The sequence below is a fragment of the Eumetopias jubatus genome, unplaced genomic scaffold, assembly GCF_037043125.1.
Source record: "Eumetopias jubatus isolate StellerSeaLion01/CBP00866 unplaced genomic scaffold, mEumJub1_p1.0 scaffold_7, whole genome shotgun sequence".
Lineage (NCBI taxonomy): Eukaryota > Metazoa > Chordata > Mammalia > Carnivora > Otariidae > Eumetopias > Eumetopias jubatus.
The window spans coordinates 108,481,511-108,501,455 of record NW_028274813.1 but is presented as its reverse complement, the minus strand read 5'-3'; the positions used below and the strand labels follow the sequence as shown (position 1 = coordinate 108,501,455).

The 19,945-nt window shown below is 40.9% G+C and overlaps 1 protein-coding gene across 1 annotated transcript in view; it reads left to right on the top strand.

The window, feature by feature from the left end:
- Positions 1-19,211: 19,211 nt before the first annotated feature.
- Positions 19,212-19,945, top strand: part of ANP32A (acidic nuclear phosphoprotein 32 family member A) — a 36,452-nt gene continuing 35,718 nt past the window's right edge. The window contains exon 1 of the mRNA XM_028100390.2: positions 19,212-19,413. Within this exon, the coding sequence (XP_027956191.1) occupies positions 19,360-19,413 (54 nt within the window). The 5' untranslated portion in view covers positions 19,212-19,359. The remainder of the gene's footprint in view (positions 19,414-19,945) is intronic.

The following is a 19,945-nucleotide window of genomic DNA, read 5'->3' as shown; positions in this document are numbered from 1 at the left end:
GAAATTTGGAAGGTAAACGCGAAAGGGACGCTGTTAGTCTCCAGAGGCGGTGACAGCCAGATGCCGAGCGGATGTGAGAGTCGCCCAGGCTGCCCGGCGAGCTGTCCCGAGCCCCCGCTTCGGGCCGAGACCGTCGGCGTCCGCTTGTGCCTTCGCAGCCGCGGCCTCAGCTCGGCTCCCTCCCTGCTCGTCCAACAACCGTGTAAGCCCCTACTGCTGCATTAGACCCTAGACCCCGAAGACGTAGAGTGGCTTGTGTTTTCCTGAACAAACCCTGAATCATACATGCGTATATGGGGCAGAGGTACCATTTAACGTTTAATATATTTAAAATACAATGGGGCGGGTGCGGGGAATGTGATGTGTCTAGAGACAGTGTTTTTGCCCTTATGGGAAATTCCTGTTTCGGCGGCAAACTGGAGTCAGCCTTGCTAGTCTTAATTTATCCTGAGCGTTAAACAACAACAAAAAAGCATTAAAAAGTGTCGTTAAAAACTCATTGTAAGCTGCATTTAATGGTAGAATAATAATCCATCAAACAGATATCTTATGATTTAACGAACTAGTCCCAAAATGTTGGCATTCAGGCTATTGTTTACAATTGTTTGGGCAATTATGAATAACCTTGAGAAGAGCGATTCTTATGATTACTTTCTTTAGACAGATTCCAAAAAGTGGTTATTTCTGGTTCAAAGAATATAAACATATTAAAGATTATGAATACACACTGCTAGATTGGTTTCCAGAAATGTAGAAATTTACACTCCTACAAGTAGTGACCAAGAATTTGTCTTGCCTGTCAGGACAGCCTATGACTGCCATCAGATACTAGAATGTAACAGTAATGTTTGCTAATTTGCTAGGTAAAATTTCAGGTTTAATTTTTATGCACTTGATTGGCCAAGATTGTGTTCGCTCTCTCTTCCTTCCCTTCCTAACTTCCGTCCCTCCCCTCCCCCTCCTTCTCCCCTTCCCCTTCCTTCCTTCCTCTTCCTTCCCTTCTCCTCTCCTTTCTTTTCCTTTCCCTTTTTTCTTTCTTCCCTTCCTTTATTCTCTTTCCCTCCCTCCTTCTTTCCATTCTTCCTCTCTAGAATTCACATGCTTTGCCTATAAATCTGTCAAATACCATGTTTTTATAAATTCCAACTTCCTGTTGCATTTAATTTTGTTTGCATATAATTTTATTATCTATCTTAATAGTTTTTATGTAGCAAAAATCTATTCCTTTAGAATTTCTAACGTTGCTTTCAATATTAGTTTATTTGCCATTTGGAAATAAGATAAATAATACCCTCTATTTTCTGTTATTTATGGCTTGATTTAAAATTATGGCTTGATTTTATACATTACCTCTTTGACTTACCTGAACTTTTTTGGGGGGTGGGGGTGGGGCATATATTAAAAGAAGAAGATCTAACTTAATTTTCCCCTGAAGCAACTAGTTGCTTGAGCACCCTTTGGACAAATCCTATCTTTGTTGTAATTATATTTTCAGATTCTAAATGTGGCTGTTTTAAATAATTAAAACATGCATGTTGAAGAAAGTTCAAACACCTCAGAAATACGTAATGTGGAAAATGAAAGAATCCCACCCCTTAAAGGTAACCACTGCTGAGAATTTAGGGAATTTTTTAAAATTTAGCTTTTTATTTTCCATTTTATTTATTTTTTAAAGATTTATTTATTTATTATTTGAGAGACTGAGAGACAGACAGAGAGAGAGAGAGAGAGAGAGAGAGCATGCCTATACTTGCACGTCCAAGCATGGCGGAGAGGGGCAGAGGGAGAGGGAGAGAGAGAAGCTCAAGCAGACTCCTCACTGAACACTGAGCTCGGGGCACCACACTGGGCTGGATCCCAGGACCCTGAGACCATGACTTGAGCCGAAATCAAGGGTCCGGCACTTAACCGACTGAGCCACCTGGGCGCCCCTAAAATTTAGCTTTTTAAATTGAGGTATAGTTTATAAAAATAATATGCATAGATTTTAAATGTACAGTTTGATGAGTTTTGACAAATATATATGTCTATATAACCATCAGCCAATCAAGATGCAAAATACTTTTGCACCCAAAAAGTTCTCTCTTGCCCCTTTCCAGTCAATCTCCATTTTCCCAAAGCAACAACTATTCCAATTTCAATCTCTTTGGACTTGTTTTGACTGTTCTTAAACTTCATATAAATGGAATCATAAGTATAAACTCATTTATGTCTGGCTTCTTTCACTCACTCAACATAATTCTTTTGAGAGTCATCTGTGTTAATCTGTGTATTAGCACTTCTATTTATTGCTGAATAGTTTTCCAGTGCACGAATGAGTCACAGTTTGTTTATCCATTCACTTATTGATGGACATGGGAGTCCTTTCCAGTTTGAGGCTATGTCAAATAAATCTGCTAAGAACATTCTAGTTCAAGACTTTTTGTAAACATTTTCAGAGTGGAATTCCTGGGGCATAGGGTAGGTGTAACTTAAATTTTATAAGAAACGGACATACGGTTTTTCAAAGTGGTTGTACCATTTAACCGTCCACCAGCTGTGTGAAACAGCTGCTTCACATTCTCACCAAAACTTGATACTATCTTTTGCATGTGATTCTATTTTTAATATATTTTGTTAAAATTTTAGCACAGTCACACAAGTTGCAAGTACAATACAGAGAACATTTTCCTTCACCATTTTAGAATAAGTTGCCAACCTGATGCTCCATTCCCCCTAATTCTTGAGTGTGTATTATATACAATCAAGGACATTCTCCTACATAACGATCAAAATTAGGAAGTTAATCTTGGTGCACAACAAACATCTAATCCTCAGACACTATTCACTATTCAATTTAACAATTGTCCTAATAATGTTTTTTCTAGTAAGATGATCCTGTTCAAAAAGTCTATGTTGCATTTAGTTGTCAAATTTCTTTAGTCTCCATCAAAGTGGAACTTTCCTCAGGTTGCCTTTTTTATTTTTAAAATTATTATTTATTTATTTATTTATTTTTATTTCTTGAGAGAGAAAGTGTGAGCAGGAAGGGGCTGAGGGAGATGGAGAGAGAGAATCCTAAGCAGGCTCCATGCTGAGTTCAGAGCCCAATGTGGGCTCGATCTCATGACCCTAAGATCATGACCTGAGCCAAAACCCAGAGTTGGATGCTTAACCGACTGAGCCAGCCAGGCGCCCCAACAAGTTGCCTTTTTTTAAAGTTTCCAAGCCAATTATATTATAGAATGGCCTCAAAATTTGGGGCCGTTTGATGTTTCTTCATAATCGTATCCATGTTACACATATTTGGCAAGATTATCATAGCAGGTACATGACTTTAATTTGTCCCCTTACTGATAATATTCACTTTGATCATTTGAATAAGGTGGTGTCTGCATGGTTTCTCCAATATAAAGTTACTCTTTTCTCTTCGTAATTAATATTTCTGTAGGGAAATACTCTGATACTAGGTAACTAATTGCTTCCAAAACTTTTAGTTTGTTCATTTATTAATTTATATCTGTATGGACTTGTGGTTTCCTATGTTCTTCAGTGGGCAATAATCTATTACTATCATTTATTTTGATGCTCAAATTGTACCATATTTGGCCCTATAAGCTGGCTTCTCTGTCCTTTTGAAATACCCCTATCATTCTTTGAACAATTCTCTGCTTTCTGGCACAAGAACATTCACTATTGTCTTGAACTGAGAATGAGCCATTCTCCAAGGAGACTTAGTTTCTTTTAATGGAGGCTGGTATTTAGAAACCAAGATTTAGGCACTTGGTGTGCTCAGTGTTATTAGCATATCACTGCTCCTACCTAGTACCTATCTCAGGAGAAAACTAGGGAATATGTGAATGGATACACCCACACACACACGCACACGCACACACACACACACTCAGTGCACAGATTTACATCTATGTTTATTTCTTCCCTTTTTTTGAGAGAGAGGAAGTATGCACGCACACAGGGGTGGGGTGGGGGGAGGGGCAGAGGGCGAGGAGAGAGAGAGAATCTTAAGCAGGTTCCACAATCCTGAGATCGTGATTTGGGCCAAAATCAAGAGTCACACTCTCAACCTACTGAGCCACCCAGGTGCCCCATCTATGCTTATTTCTATACCTCTTTACATTTATTGAAAACCTAAGTCTACACCAGTACTTCCAATTCCAACCCAACTCATATGGTTCACTTTAGTTTTCCCACTTTACATATTGTAACTCTTTCCTCTGACATGTGTTATCCTTATTGTATTTATTTGATCAGTACACTGAATGTGTCTCATCTCCCATGTCCACTGCTATCTCCTCCCAATGTGGCCACCCTCCTCACTATATTTACTCTGATACTCCACTCCAGATTACTCTTCTAATAGGACACCCTCCCCTCCTTGCTCAGGTTCTGAGATCCTGCTTTGGACCTCCTGTTCAAATGGATGACCTCCTTAGACCACTTAGGCTCTGACTCTTTGGGCCACCCTCGCATGGACACCTTGTCACTCAGCTCAGGCTCTAACTCCCCATGTTGGGCTCTCTCCCATATGGACCCTCTGCTCTTTCTACCCAGGCTCTGACACCTAACACTGGGCTTCTCTCTGTGTGGGCACCTGTCCTACCTTGCTTATGCTCTATATTGAACTGTCCCTACACGTGCTTGTCCCCCTCACTCTGCTAGAGTTCTGATACACCGTTCTAACCCATCGTGGCTGCCTCTTCCCCCAAATCTCCATTATGTGGCACCTACTTGGCTCTGCTCCACATGATGGCTTTAGGACTGAACCATTTGGGAAGCAAAGGGAAATAGGAAGGGATATGGACCTATTGTCATTCCTTTAAATTTTAGTTATTCTAAAGGGTATGACATAATATCTCATTATGTTTTTAGAGTGCATATCTTTGATGAATAATGACGTAGAACTTCTCTTATGTGCTTATTGGCCATTTGTACATCTTTTTGTCAAGTGTCTACTTGAGGGGTTTTTTTTTCCCCTCTGCCTTATTGATTTGTAAGAATTCTTCACATATTCTGGATTCAAGTCCTTTTTAAATTTATATATTGAGAATGTATTTACCACTCTTTGGCTTGCCTTTTTATTATCTTAATGGTGAAATTTTTACATTTTATGAAGTCCAACTTACGAATTTTAATTTTATGGCTAGTGTTTTTGTGTTCCATCTGAAATATCTGCCTACTCCAAATTCATGAAGATCTTCTTCTGTGTTTTCTTTTAAAAGCTTTAAAGTTTAGACTTTATGGTTAGGTCTCTGATCCATCTTAAATTAATTTTTGTTTATGCTGTGAGACCAAGTCCAAGGTTATTTTTTTCCATGCAGATATCCAGTTGTACCAATATTTTTGTTAAAAAAAGATTTTCATTTTCTGATGAATGACCTTGGATCTTTTGTCAAAAATCAATTATTATATACATGTGGATTTATTTCTGTATTCTCTGTACTATTACATTGATCTGTAGTCTACTAATACACTGATACCCCCATTGTACTTGATTATTGTACCATTATAATCAGGTAGTGTAAGTCCTCCACTTTTTCTTTTAAGATTTTATTTATTTATTTGACAGAGAGAGAGAGAGCACAGGCAGAGTGGCAGGCAGAGGGAGAGGGAGAAGCAGGTTCCTGCTGAGCAGGTAGCCCGACATGGGGCTCGATCCCAGGACCCCGGGATCATGACCCGAGCTGAAGGCAGACGCTTAGCCAACTGAGCCACCCAGGTGCCCCAAAAGTCCTCCACTTTTGTTCTTCTTTTTCAAGATTGTTTCTGCTAGATCCTTTGGGTTTCCATACAAATTTTAGAGTCAGCTTGTTGATTGGCTACAAAAAAATGCTGCCTGGGAATTTGATTAGGGAAAGTTGCCATCTTAATAATATTGGGTTTTTTATTAAATGAACATTATATATTTCCATTTATTTAGGTCGTTCCTAAATTTTTTCACAATGTTTATCATTTGCAGTATACAGGCATACCAGAGATATTACGGGTTTCGTTCCAGACCACCACAATAAAGTGAATAAAACAATAAAGAGTCAAATTAATTTTTTGGTTTCCCAGTGCATAGAAAATTTATGCTTACACAATAGTCTATTAAGTGTGCAACAGCATTATGTCTAAAAAACAGTGTACATGTCTTAAGTAAAAAAATATTACTAAAAAATGCTAACCATCATCTGACCTTTTAGCGAGTCACCATCTTTTTGCTGGTGGAGGGTCTTGTTTGCTGTTGATGGCTGCTGACAGATCTGGGTGGTGATTGCTGAAGCTTGGGTGGCTGTGACAATTTCTTAAAATAAGACAACAATGAAGTTTGCTGCGTGGATGGACTCTTCCTTTCACAAATTATTTCTCTGTTGCATGCAGTGCTGCTTGATAGCATTTTCCCCACAGTCCTTCAAAACTGGAGTCAGTCCTCTCAAACCCTGCTGCTGCTCTATCAACTAACTTTATGTCATATTCTAAATCCTTTGTTGTCATTTCAACAATCTGCACAGCATCTTCACCAGAGTAGATTCCATCTCAAGAAACCACCTTCTTTGCTCATCCATAAGAAGCAACTCCTCATCTGTTCAAGTTTTATCATGAGACTGTAGCAGTTTGGTCCCATCTTCAGGCTCCACCTATAATTCCAGTTCTCTTGCTATTTCCACCACATCTGCAGTGACTTCCTCCACTCAAGCCTGGAATGCATCAAAGTCCTCCGTGTGGACTGGAATGTACTTCTTCCAAACTACTGTTAACATTGGTATTCCATGGTCCTCAATCCCAGGATGTGACTTTTCTGGGGTCTCCATTCATGCCTCCGTATCTGTGAGTGTTTATACATTCTACATTAGGCTGGGCCTAACCTCTCATGTCTTCCATGACTGTGCAACCTCTGAAATCTGTTCAGCTCTCAGCTTTCCAGAAACTTCCCTGTGGAATCTCCTGGGGTCTTGCCCTGCTCATGTACATCTTAACAGTGGGCCAAGTACCCACAGGAAGTTTTTATGCAATTTTAGAGGGTTCCTTCTCTGCAGCTGCCTCCTCTAAGGCACCTTGCCCTCCAAACCCAGCTGTGTTAGCAGGCCTATGCTCTGAGCTCTGTTTCCTCTGCCCAGAGACATTGCTGCCCTCTGCTTGGGCTCCATAGCCTGTGATGAATGCAGGGCTGACCTCATGTGCTTCTCTTTTCTGAAGGGTAATAACCCTGCCTTGGTTTCTGTTCAATGCCTGCAATTGTTGTGTGTTCAAATGCCTGTATTTGTCTAGCTTTTATTGTTGTTTACAGCAGGAAGGTGAGTCCAGTGTCAGGCACTCAATCTTAACTAGAGCTGGAAGTCAAGAGGTTCATCTTTTAAAAGGAATTAATTTAAAGAACCATTATATTTTTCTCATCTCTAGCTGTAGTGCAAGGCTAAGTATAAAGAGCCTCTTACCAAATACTCTTGGTCAAATTCAAATCCCAAACTGAAAGCCCTATATTTTTATAGGGTTCTGTCCTTTCTTTTCAAACCTTCCATAAAACAGTGAAAAGCTTAATAAAATATATTCATCCCAATCTTTGGTAAATTGCCTATTCATATAATTGGAGGAATCCTAAAACATTTACATATTGATTTTTATAGACCATTCGAGGCAAAAGTTAGATTTCTTTGGTGAAAGACAGAACATGGAAGGACAAGTGCTCAGATTTCCTTCAGTTGTTAAAGGAGAGTGAAATTGATGACCTTTTTTATCTCATTCCTTCCTTTTATTTTTATTTATTTTTAAAAAGATTTATTTAGGGATAGAGAGAGCACATGGGGGGTGGAGGAGGGAGAGAGAGAATCTCAAGCAGGCTCCCTGCTGAGCGTGGAAGCTGGGGCTTGATCCTATGACCCCGAGATCATGACCTAAGCCAAAATCAAGAGTCTCACGCTTGACCGACTAAGCCACCCAGGCGCCCCTCATTCCTTCTTTTTTTTAAAAAAAAATACCTAAAAAAATAGGGTGCTCAAAAAAAAGGGGGGTACTCAGCGGGGAGTCTGCTTGAAGTTTCCCTCCCTCTGCCCCCTCCCCTCCAGCTCACACTTACATGCACATGTTCTCTCTCTCTCTAAAATAAATAAGTAAATCTTTTTTAAAAATTAAAAATAATAAGAAATCTAAAAATTTTTCCAGTTGTAGGGACGCCTGGGTGGCTCAGTCATTAAGCGTCTGCCTTCAGCTCAGGTCATGATCCCAGGGTCCTGGGATCAAGCCCCGTGTTGGGCTCCCCGCTCAGTGGAGAGTCTGTTTGTCCATCTCCCTCTGCCCCTCTCCCTGCTCATGCTTGCTCGCTCTGTCTCTCAAATAAATAAATAAAATCTTTAAAAAAATGGTAATGTAGGGAGGACTCAAATTCAGAAAATAGGGGAGTCATTTACATTACATATATTTAATTTTATGCAAACTCACTACAGTGTCCAAGATTTTCTACTCAAGTAGTTGGAAACTCTTCTGTGAACCAGCACTTGCCTAGAGGTCCTGATATCCTCTTGTGGCCAGATGAATGTTTTTGAGTGAGCTCCAGTCACAGTGCTCCTATGATCAATAACAGCCTCTCAGTGCCTGGTGGCCTACACCCCCCAGCCTGGCATTAAAACTCCCAGCAAGGAGACTCCCACACTACCTTTCCATTGCTATCTCTAATTTCCAGAAATTGGACCTTCCTCTCTTCCCTTTTCTATCTTTGACTATAGTTTCTCCCAGCTTATGTGTTCTTTTCTTTTTTTTCCCCACCAGTCAAAATTCTTACCCAAAATTTAAGACCAAATTTGATGCCACTGCTTTTATGAAACCTTTTATGATCCACCCAGACAAACAAGATCTTTCCTCTCCTTGAACTTCCATAACACTATAAAGGGCAACAGGGGGCCAATGTTTCCAGGTGCTGTTTTTTTACCCCTCCCACAATAAATCTTTGAAGATAAGAATAATGTTTAACATGTTTTTGTTACCCCTGCCTTATTTAAACATTAAATATTCAATATATATATTTAATGACTAAATAAATGTTTTGAACATAGTGGGCACTCTATTTTTAAAAAGTCCCTTTGACACACTGAAATAACTTTAATCTTCAATGTCAAGTAAATAGCAATAGGGTATTGGGGAAACAGGGATTGCTAAGTAACTTCTTTGTTCTTTCCAACATGAGGGAAACAAAAATAAATCCTTGTTTCTATGACCATAACACAGAAGCTTTCCTACTGTAAAAATTTTATTTTAGACTTCTACCCCGGAATTGTCTTGTCTTTTATTTTAGGTTCCTACCCAGGATTGAATTGTCCTACAGGCAATTTGTAAGAAAGATGGGAATTACAGAGCTCACTAACTCTAATTTTGTGTCTATGCCAATTTTAGAGAGGGTACACAACTTTTGTTCCTTTGGGTTTTGCATTCATCAAAAAGGAAGAAGGAATGAGATGACAAAGTTCAAAGACCTGAAACCATAAAACTCCTAGAAGAAAACACAGGGTGTAAACTCCTTGACATTGGTCTTGGCAATGATTTTTTTGGATTTGACACCAAAAGCAAAGGCAACAAAAGCAAAAATAAACAAGTGGGACTACATCAAACTGAAAAGCTTCTGCGTAGCAAAGGAAACCATCAACAAAATGAAAAGGCACCTACAAAATGGGTGAAAATATTTGTAAATCATATATCTGAGAAGGGGATAATATCCAAAATATATAAAGAATGCATACAACTCAATAACAAACAATCCAGTGAAAAAATGCACAGAGTGGGGTGCCTGGCTGGCTCGGTTGGTGGAGCATGTGACTCTTGGTCCAGGGTTGGAGGTTCAAGCCCCACGTTGGGTGCAGAGATTACTTAAAAATAAAATCTTTAAAACAACAAACAAAATAGGCAGAAGATCTGAATAGACATTTTCCAAAGAGGACATACAAAAGGGCAATAGGTACATGAAAAGGTACTCAGCATCACTAACCGTCAGGGAAATGCAAATTAAAACGACAAGGAGATATCACCCCACACCTGTTAGAATGGCCGCCATCAAAAAGACAAGAGATAACAAGTGTTGGTGAGGATGTGGAGGAAAGGGAGCCCTTACGCACTGTTGGAAATGTAAATTGGTGCAGCCACTATGAAAAACAGTATAGAGTTTCCTCAAAAAATTAAAAATGGAGTCTTTCCACTTCTGGAATATGTCTGAATGAAATGAAATCACTATCTTGAAAAGGTATCTGTACCCCCATGTTCATTGCAGCATTATTTATGATAGCCAAGCCATGGAAATAACCTAAGTATATGTCAGTGGATGAATGGATAGAGAAAAATGTGAGATCGATCTATCTATGACTTAGTCATAAAAAAGTAGGAAATTCTGTCATTTGCAACAACATAAAACTTGATATGCTAGCTTATGCTAAATGAAACAAGTCAGAGAAAGAAATATTGTATGATCTCGCTTATATGTGGAATCTTAAAAAATCCCAAATTCATAGGTACCGAGGTTGTCAGAGGCAGGGGGTAGGGGGCTGGACAAAATGTGTGAAGGTCATATGGTACAAACTTCCAGTTATAAGATAAATAAGTTCTGGGGATTTAATATACACCACGGTGACTATAGTTACTACTGTGTCCTATATTTTAAAGTTGCTAAGAGAGTCGATCTTGAAAGTTCTGATCACACACACACATAAATTATAACTATTTGTGGTGATGGATGCTAACTAAACTTACTGTGGTAGTCACGTACATATATCAAATCATCCTGTTACTAAAACTAATACAATGTTATATGTTAATTATATCTCATTACAACTGGAAAAATTTTTATTTTTTTTAAGATTTTTATTTATTTGTCAGAGAGAGAGAGAGAGCACAAGCAGGGGGAGCAGCAGAGAGGGAGAAGCAGGCTCCTCACTGAGCAAGGGGCCCAATGAGGCAACTGTTTGGCTATGTGAGTCAACAGAGGACAATGCCAAGGGTAACACTGATACAAAAAGGAGAGTGAGGAGCACGATGGTACTTTGGTGGAGGCAGAACAGGCAGAGGCTGACAGGGAAGATTAGTTTGGGGAATGTTCTGTGGATGCTCCTGAGGAGAGCTGTTTGCAACTGTCTCGTGGGCAATGGAAATGTCAGTCTGGAGCTCGGGAAGGAGGCTCATTTATTGATGAGACGACAGACATTTATTTTACACCTACTATGAACCAAGCACTAAATGTGGGGGAAAGAGATATATTTGCGTGTCATTTATATACTCTGTTACAATTATCTTTTCTTCATTAAGTCCTTGTTACTTAATATAATTCTTTTTCTTCCTTTAAATTTTTTTATTGTTATTGTAATCACCATACATTAATTACATCATTAGTTTTTGATGTAGTGTTCCATGATTCATTGTTTGTGCATAACACCCAGTGCTCCACGCAGAATGTGCCCTCTTTAATACCCATCACCAGGCTAACCCATCCCCCCACCCCCCTCCCCTCTAGAACCCTCAGTTTGTTTTTCAGAGTCCATCGTCTCTCATGGTTCGTCTCCCCCTCCGATTTACCCCCCTTCATAATATAATTCTTTTATGTCTGTTTTATGGTGCTTCTGAGAACCTATAATTCAAAGATATACTGCAAATACAATAATAAATATTTGAAATTTAAAATTCATCTACAAAATCATAAATGGATAGAAAACTAAGACCGAGAAAACAACTTTATTGGTGTATTAGTTGGCATAGGCTGCGGTAATAAATAGATCAAAAAGGTAATGGCACAGCACCATCCAAGTCTCTATCTTGGTCACAGTTTATCTCTAGATTAGCAAGTGAATAGCTTGGTAGCCGGGTTCTCCTTAGAGACCGAAGCTGAGGCAGGTTCCACCCTCGACAACAGTCGCAGCTTCTAACGTCCTCTGTCCCCTTCATCTCAGTCGCCTGATGCATTGGAAATTTAAGGCCTCAAGGTGGCAAACGTCACTTCTAGGAACACTTCGTGGCCTAAAACTCAGTCATATGGCCAGATCTAACTACAAGGGCAGCGGGGAAGCTCAGTCCAGCTTTGTGTCCAGGAAGAAGAGGAAATAGATTTTGTTGAATAATTAGTAGTCAGCCACGATTTGCATTAAATAACCCGAGTAAAAGTGAATTTAAATAACTAAAACAGGGGCGCCTGGGTGGCTCAGTCGGTTGGGCATCTTCCTTTGGCTTGGGTCCTGGTCCTGGGATCCTGGGACCGAGCCCAGCATTGGGCTCCCTGCTCGGTGGGGAGTCTGCTTCTCCCTCTGCCCCTCCTGCTTGCGCGCTCTCTCTCAAATAAATAAATAAATAAACAAATAAATAAATAAATAAATAAAAACAGGTGGTCATGAGGAGCCTGCCTGTTGTGTGTGCATGAACAGAATGTTTAGCACTGCATCTCTGGAGAGAAGTGATTTGCCATTTGTAAGGAACGTCTATTCATGTAACAGTTAAGCTATGCTTTAGTAGTTATAAGAACCAAACTTGAAAACAGTTGAATTCCTATAACATTGTTCAGAGTCCTCGCGAGGATATCATTTGCTTTTTCTAGCTGAAAAGCAATCTGAGCTAAGTGACCTGAGATGATGGGGGGCAAGAGGAAAGAGGACAGTACCCCAGGATTAATATGTTTTCTATAAGCAGATCTTTTACGACCTTCCTCTCTGTTCCCAGGAATATGGGCCTCTTTGATGTGTTTGTGGTTTTGACATTTCTTTCACCATCAGCATTTTTTCTCCAAAATTGTCCTTAAAGTGACTGCATCCTTTTATGATCCCTTACTTAGCCTGTGACCACTTTCCTACTCCCAGTAAATTTTTACAACAAATCTCATCCACTTCAGCTTCGTCCTGCATTTGAGCCTGAACATGTGCTCAGAGTGGCAGATGGAAACCCATCAGCAGTAATAAATACATCACTACTCAAGATCTTCTATCACTTGATATCCAGAGATCGATGCAATATAAGATTATTAGATAATAGATTATTCCTATCTTTAGTGTATCCCTCAGGACTAAATTCCTTGTGACTTAAAATCAAATATCTCTACTGGAGAGCCTTCTTCTCAAAGTCTTAAAGTTATTATCAGTTCTGTTTTGTTAAGTATTTCATTGACATGAACAATAATATATTGTTTATTATGGCCTAGGATTTGGAGAGGGAAGCATTTGAAAGGAAATTAAGGATTTCAGACATTAGCTCTGTTTTAGGTTGATCCTAGGTAGATGATGCAGTCTTGTCTGATTGGACTGCTAAGACAAAATACCAGACTGGGTGGTTTATAAACAAAACAGAACATTTATTTTTCAGAGTTCTGGAGGCTAAAAGTCTGAGATCAGGTGCCACCCTCTTCTGAGTTGTACTTTTGCTCTATCCTCACATGGTAGAAGGACTAGGGAGCTCTGTGGGTCCTCCTTAATGAAGACACGAATCTCCATCCTGAGAGTCCAGCCTCATGACCTAGTCACCTCCTCCTATTAGGAGTACCCTCCTCCTAGTACCATCACCTTGGGGATTAGGATTAGGATTTCAATATGTGAATTTGGGGTGGAGGGTGCAAACATTCAGACCATAGGTAGTCTCTTCCTGGTAAGTAGTAGGGAGCCAGAGAGGAGCTAAGGTGGGGGTAATTTGGATCATTAGGAAACCTTCACAGTATCGTTCAATCAGAACACTTTAGTGGATTTTTAGTGGATTTTACTCTTGGTCCCCTAGCGTCAGAATACTCTTTGGGTAGAATCCTAAAATAGATAGGAGGCAGGGTCACACATCCCACTGTAGAAACTAAAGAGGGCAGATAATCTTTTTCCCTGACAGCTGGGGCATCTGCAAATGTTCCTGCCAAGGGCTTTGAACCTTGAAGGAGTGACACAAAAATGGAGGCTCCTGAGAGATCACGTGCAGCAATGGTGGGGTACAGTCCACCGTTTAGAGATGACTTCTTTGGTTTGGGGGGGCTTCCTTTTCAGACTGTACTGGACCACTGCCCACCTTCCCCCGTCTCCTGCTCTTTGCCTGGACCTTATTGTGACACTAAAGCTGTTCTGATAGCTTTATCTGAAATTGTTTTCTGCTTGCATTGGTCAAGGAAAATTTGTTGTCTGCAACCAAGAATTCCAGCTAGCATAAACATCTCCCAAATCTGCTATACTTATATTTCCATTAAAACTTTCTTATTGTAAAAATTATCCACTGAAAAACTTAGAAAATATAAACAAAAAACACTGTAACCCCATCACCACAGAGCAACTTTGTAAAAAAATTTTGAAACATTTTCTGGTGCAGGGGCGCCTGGGTGGCTCAGCTGGTTAAGCGTCTGCCTTCCACTCAGATCATGATCCCTGATTGAGTCCCCCGTCGGGTTCCCTGCTTATCGGGGAGCCTGCTTCTCCCTCTGCCTGTCGCTCCCCCTACTTGTGCTCTCTCTCTGACAAATAAATAAATAAAATCTTTTTTTTTTTTTTTAAAGAAACATTTTCTGGTGCATAGTCTCTCCAACTTTTTCCTAGGCACATGAATATATTGTTTCTTTAGCTATTATAAAAAGTGTTACCACATTGCGATCAACATGCTTGTTATTTGACTGCTATTCGGCCTCATCTGTAGCATTGCTTCTCCATATGAACATAAACACAGACATGATGAGTTGGTCCAGCCTAGGGAAAAATATTTGTCACACTTACTCAAGTTTCCTTTGAGTAAATATACGTAGAAGTGAAAGCATATAAAATGATTTCAGGTACATCCTTGGGACAGAACTAATCCAGCCGAGGGAAGCCAGTGTTCCTCTCCTGGGTAAAAGTCCTCAAACACCTAACATGGCCCCCTTTGTTTGGTCATGTGCAAACGAAGGCATCATTTTTATATTCAAGTTGCTAGGATTCAGGATTTCCGGAGAAAATTTAGGATATGGGTATACTCTCCCGAGGACCACTATTTCAACTAGAAATTCACTTAAAAATTACTAGTATCTCAGAATGCATGAAATTGATCTCTAATTCAAGAGCTGTAGGATTTTTATTTTAAAATCATTACTTACATGTACAAATCATAACTGCTGCCACAAAGTAAATACTCAGAGGGCAGTTTTGCTATGTATGCTTAAAATTAGAAATACTACTTGCAAATAGTAAATATATTAAAAGTTCTTAGAAAGTCTGTTCTCTACCTCTTATATCTTAATAGACTTCTGTACCTTTTTTTCAGAGGCAAACTTCAACAGCAGGTAGATTTAAAAAATGAGTAGGTTCTAAATTAATTGCATTTCAGTTTTTTCAACCTAGCTTGCCTTTATCCACAGTGTTGTTCTAATGGCTCCTCATTCCAATATTTGCCTTTAAGGCATCTGTTTTCTTCCTTTATAATCATATTTTACTTCTAGAAATAGGCACTTCTAGCTCTGGTTTTCTTCTTGGTGAATGGTAATCAAACTTTCTCTTATTGCTACCCCAAAATTATCTTTAATATATTTAAGAATTGGATTAAAAAAATCTCCAGTGATTTTCAAACTAGTGTGCAGGTGATAGTTGTTTTTCCCTTTTCAAAATAAACCATCTTTAAGGTGGTTTTAAGATTTTTACTATTAGTTTTAAAAATCACATAAAAAGATTGCTTTCGTGTAACAGTGCTTTTTCTCCATGTGCAACGCATTGAAAAGGTAACTTCAATAATTAAAAAAAATAAAACCATTCAATGCTTTATTAAGCAAATGAATTAATAGTTAACTTTTTAGATCCTGGACCTCAACATTCCTTTGCTATTCAAATCAAAATGCAGTAGTCTTCACATTTGTTACCATGGATTTCAAAAGAATAATCTACATTTCTAAAGCTATTTATATAGAAAGACAAAAGAGAACATAATTAAGCTGGAGTCTTTCCATAGCATTGTCTTTTGGGGTCCAGGCAGCAGAAGCATGATGTAGGTGAAAAAGTACTATGGCCAGGTTCCAATGTATGTGATTCAAGCTGAAGAACAAAAACTTGAACTGTGAATACATTAGTTCAGCTCAAAAAGTGAATGCTAACTAGAGGGTCTCCATCTTTGGAGATCAAACAAGGGCAAAGAGCTTAAATGGTAGCAGGATCACTGCGGGTTATTTATAAAACAGTACTTTGCAACACATATCAAGAAGCTAAGACACCCATTGCTCATACCTCTTGGAGAACAAAATAGGATGCTCATTTGTTTGGAATGGTTCTTGAAGGGAAATATTCTGGAAGGCAGGAAGAGAACTTTCCTTACTTGAAGGCCATCTTTCTCCCTATGGGCTCAAGCCTGTGAACTGTATCTCATTTATTCTTCTCAGTGTGAATCCAGTCCAGCTCTAGAAGTTACAGACTGCAAATACTTTTATAACCTAACTCCCATTATCAAATGGGCTTCTTTTCTTACTCTAGCTTCTGATACTCAGAACCATTCAGAGCATTTATTTACTACTATAATATGCAATGAAATGGAATTTAAGAAACAACTCTGCAAAACAAGGAATATAAGAGCCGTTTGGTCTTTTTTTTTTTTTTTTAAACATTTGGTCCAGTAGCATGGGGCAAAGCTTTAGCTGAGTTAAATTCCCACTTCCTTTTGATAAGAAAAAGTCTAAATCAATAAACATCTAACTACAAACAAATCTATTTGTAAAAGTAAGAGGAAATCTGTTCTTTTAAAGCATTTTGGAAAGATGGAAAGTATTCAGTTGGTTATATATACTTTTTGGGTATTTCAACTTCTGTAAGATTGGAATCTAATGAAGCCTTCTTTCAATTTTCTAACACCATATACAAAATCTGTTACCAAAATGTATAAAAGACGCTTCTAAAAACAACTGTTAAGTTTAATGTTTTTGACTTAGTGATCAAGCCATCATTTTTTCAATTCCAACTTTAATTTGTTCCTGTACACTCTCTTTAACGGGGCTTTGGGCTTTCAAGTCATCCTCTTCAATCTTTGTATGATAAGGTGAGCTACTTGCTTCTGTTTAGCAGAGCTGGATCAGGAACATCTCTGCATTTGATTGGCTGGCTTTTAAAGGATTACTCCTGGAAAGCCACTGTTCGGTATCACATTGCTAGCAGTGTGGACTTAATTGTGGTTAAAAATTCAAATTGAGGACGAGTATTTACCATCAAAGAGAATGTAAACTTCAGTACTCCGTTGTTACATAGCTTCTATACATCATATTGACTTAATGTATGTGCGATGAAGAGCTCTATTTCAAAACAAACTTAAATACTATATCCAGAAATAACAACTGACTCTGGCAAAAAGAGGTAATTTGGGGTCCCTGTATGTTCTTTAACAAAGCCAATACAATTTAAAAATAAATGAATTCCAACTACACAAATTGAGTTCAGTAAGATGAACAAAACTGAGGAAGACAAATGTCAGCTAAGTCAAGTCAAATACATTATACTACTTATACCCAGATGAAATAAAACAATGACTTTCCATTTTCATTTTGCCTTTCCCAGTTACTCAGAATAAACTATCACTTTTCAAATTCCACCGATCGTTTTATCTGAAAGAAAAATTCACTGAGTAAAATGCTTAGCTGTAGGATTTTATACTTACAATCCATCAGGTTACAATAAAGTTACTACAGTTTCTTCCCCAGTGTGAGCATTCTGTATGTGCGTTTTATTTATTCTGTCACCTTCTATTTCCTTCTAAACTTTATATGCTCAAGAAAGAAACTGTATTGATGTTATGTAATAATACTTCAAATTTGCAACATACATACTGGTTTCTCTCTCCCTTGAACCCATGTGCCTGAAAAATAAACACACTGTATCCCCCCAAAACACCACCTTGGAGTGTATAAGGACCAGTATAGATCTGTATAAGTATAAGCACTGAAAAACAGTTGTGTGGAAGGGTAAAGATGTATCTGTCCTTGTTGACAACAATCCCCACGATTTATTAGCCACAGGCAGCCAACTTAGTAAATGACAAGGTCCAAGGCCTGGCCATAAGAAGTGGGTAACCCAGTGGAAGTGAAGGCTTTTAGGTCTTACAACTAATGTGATTCAAAAGAAGAAAAAAAAACCAACACCAACACCAACACCAACAAAAAAGCAAGCAAACCGTAAAACCTGGAGAAAGTCCTTCAAATAGAGCCTCTCTGGCAACTCAAATTGAACCAAATGATTCAGGTGGACGATTAGAATAAACTGTGCGCCGTTTTCTTTCACTAGGTCTACAAAGCCCATAAATTATGTTTGGTCCAGAACACCAGGAGTTATTAGCACCTTCCTTTTTCACTTTTTAATATTCAGTATATTCAGCAACAATCCTTAATCCATGGTCTTCATTCATTTATTGACTGAACAAGATCCTGGGTGCCTCCTGGTGATCGCTCCTTCCAGGCTGACCTTATATGACAGCAAACTGAAATGCCCCTCCGTGGAGGGTCAAGACCGCGAGGAAAGTCATCCAAAGGTGGACGCATCTTGCTTTCATTTACTTGTTTATTAGAGGGGCGGCGATGGCCGCGGCTGGACGAGGACGAGGCGAAGGGGCGCGCGGGCCGTGAGCCGCAGCCCCGGGGTGGGTACCCGCGGAGGAAGAGGAAGGCAGCAGCCATGCTCTACCAGCTCGGCCCGCCGGACCCAGAAAAATGACCAGCCCCTCCCCCACTGCACTCTTGGCCCCTCCCCCACTGCACTCTTTACCCCTCCCCCTCTTTCCAGGCCTTTCATCCGCCCGCCCGCTCGTCCGCCGGGCAGCCCCGGGGCCCCCAGACCTCGCACCGCCCGCCTCTTTCGCCAGCCCGGTCCAGCGACGCGGGCAGGCCCGGGGTGGCCCTGCGAAGCCCTCGGCCGGGCGAGGACCCGGACCCCGACCCCTCCGACCGCGCCCCTCCCCCTCGAGTAACGCACCTGCGGCCCCGCCCCCGGCCAAACGCTGAGGCGGCGGCGGGCTGGCGAGGCCGAGCGGCTCGGCCCTCCAGGCGCAGTCACCTTCCCTTCCCCCGCCATTCTGCCCACCCCCCTAGCTCAGCCACCAAGCAGCCGTCGCGATCCTCAGCCGCCCCGAAATCTAAAGGGGTCCGTCTCCGGCACCACAACCAAATGGCTGAGCCTCCCTGGCCGGCTGCGCAGCCCGCCCATTGGTCCCTTCCCCCCCCGCCGCCGCCACCATTGGCTGTTGCCCGGACACCCTCGGCAGCGATTGGCTCCAGCTGTTGCCGCTCATCCGCCGAACCTCAGGTCCCGCCTCCACCGTGATCAGGTTAGTGTGCGCCGCGGGTGCTGGGGGCTCGAGAACCGAGCGGAGCTGGTTGAGCCTTCAAAGTCCTAAAACGCGCGGCCGTGGGTTCGGGGTTTATTGATTGAATTCCGCCGGCGCGGGAGCCTCTGCAGAGAGAGAGCGCGAGAGATGGACATGGACAAACGGATTCATTTAGAGCTGCGGAACAGGACGCCCTCTGATGTGAGCATTTGCCAAAAATATCTCTGTCGGTCCATTCTCCTACTTTGTGTGTGTGTGTGCGTTGGGGGGAGGCACTTTTTTTTGAGGGGGGGCGCCCGGGAGGTGTGGGTTTGGGGGTCGGACTGCAAATGAATTGCAAGGTTGGGGGGTTGCAATGCCATCCGAGCATGTTCCGGCTGCCGCCGCCGCTGCCCTTGGTGTGTGACTACCTGTGCGTGTGCTCCCGCGTGTGCGAGTGTGGGTGCGAGAGTGTGCGTGCGAGTGTGCACCCACCGGGGGCCAGCGGGCGCACGCGTTTGGGTCGGAGAGAATGAGGCAAAATAACCCTCTGAGCTCGCTGCTCCCTTGACTCCGTCTGGGGGGAAGATTAACGAGGGAGGAGGAGGAGGGGGGCTGCCTCCTGGATTTAACAACAAAAAAAGGGGGTTTTATATTTTATAAATGAATCCCCCCTTCCGCCCCCCTCCCGCGCCTTCCCCCTCCCTTTCTCTCTCTCTCTCTCTCGCTCGCACACACACAATAAGTTTTGGGC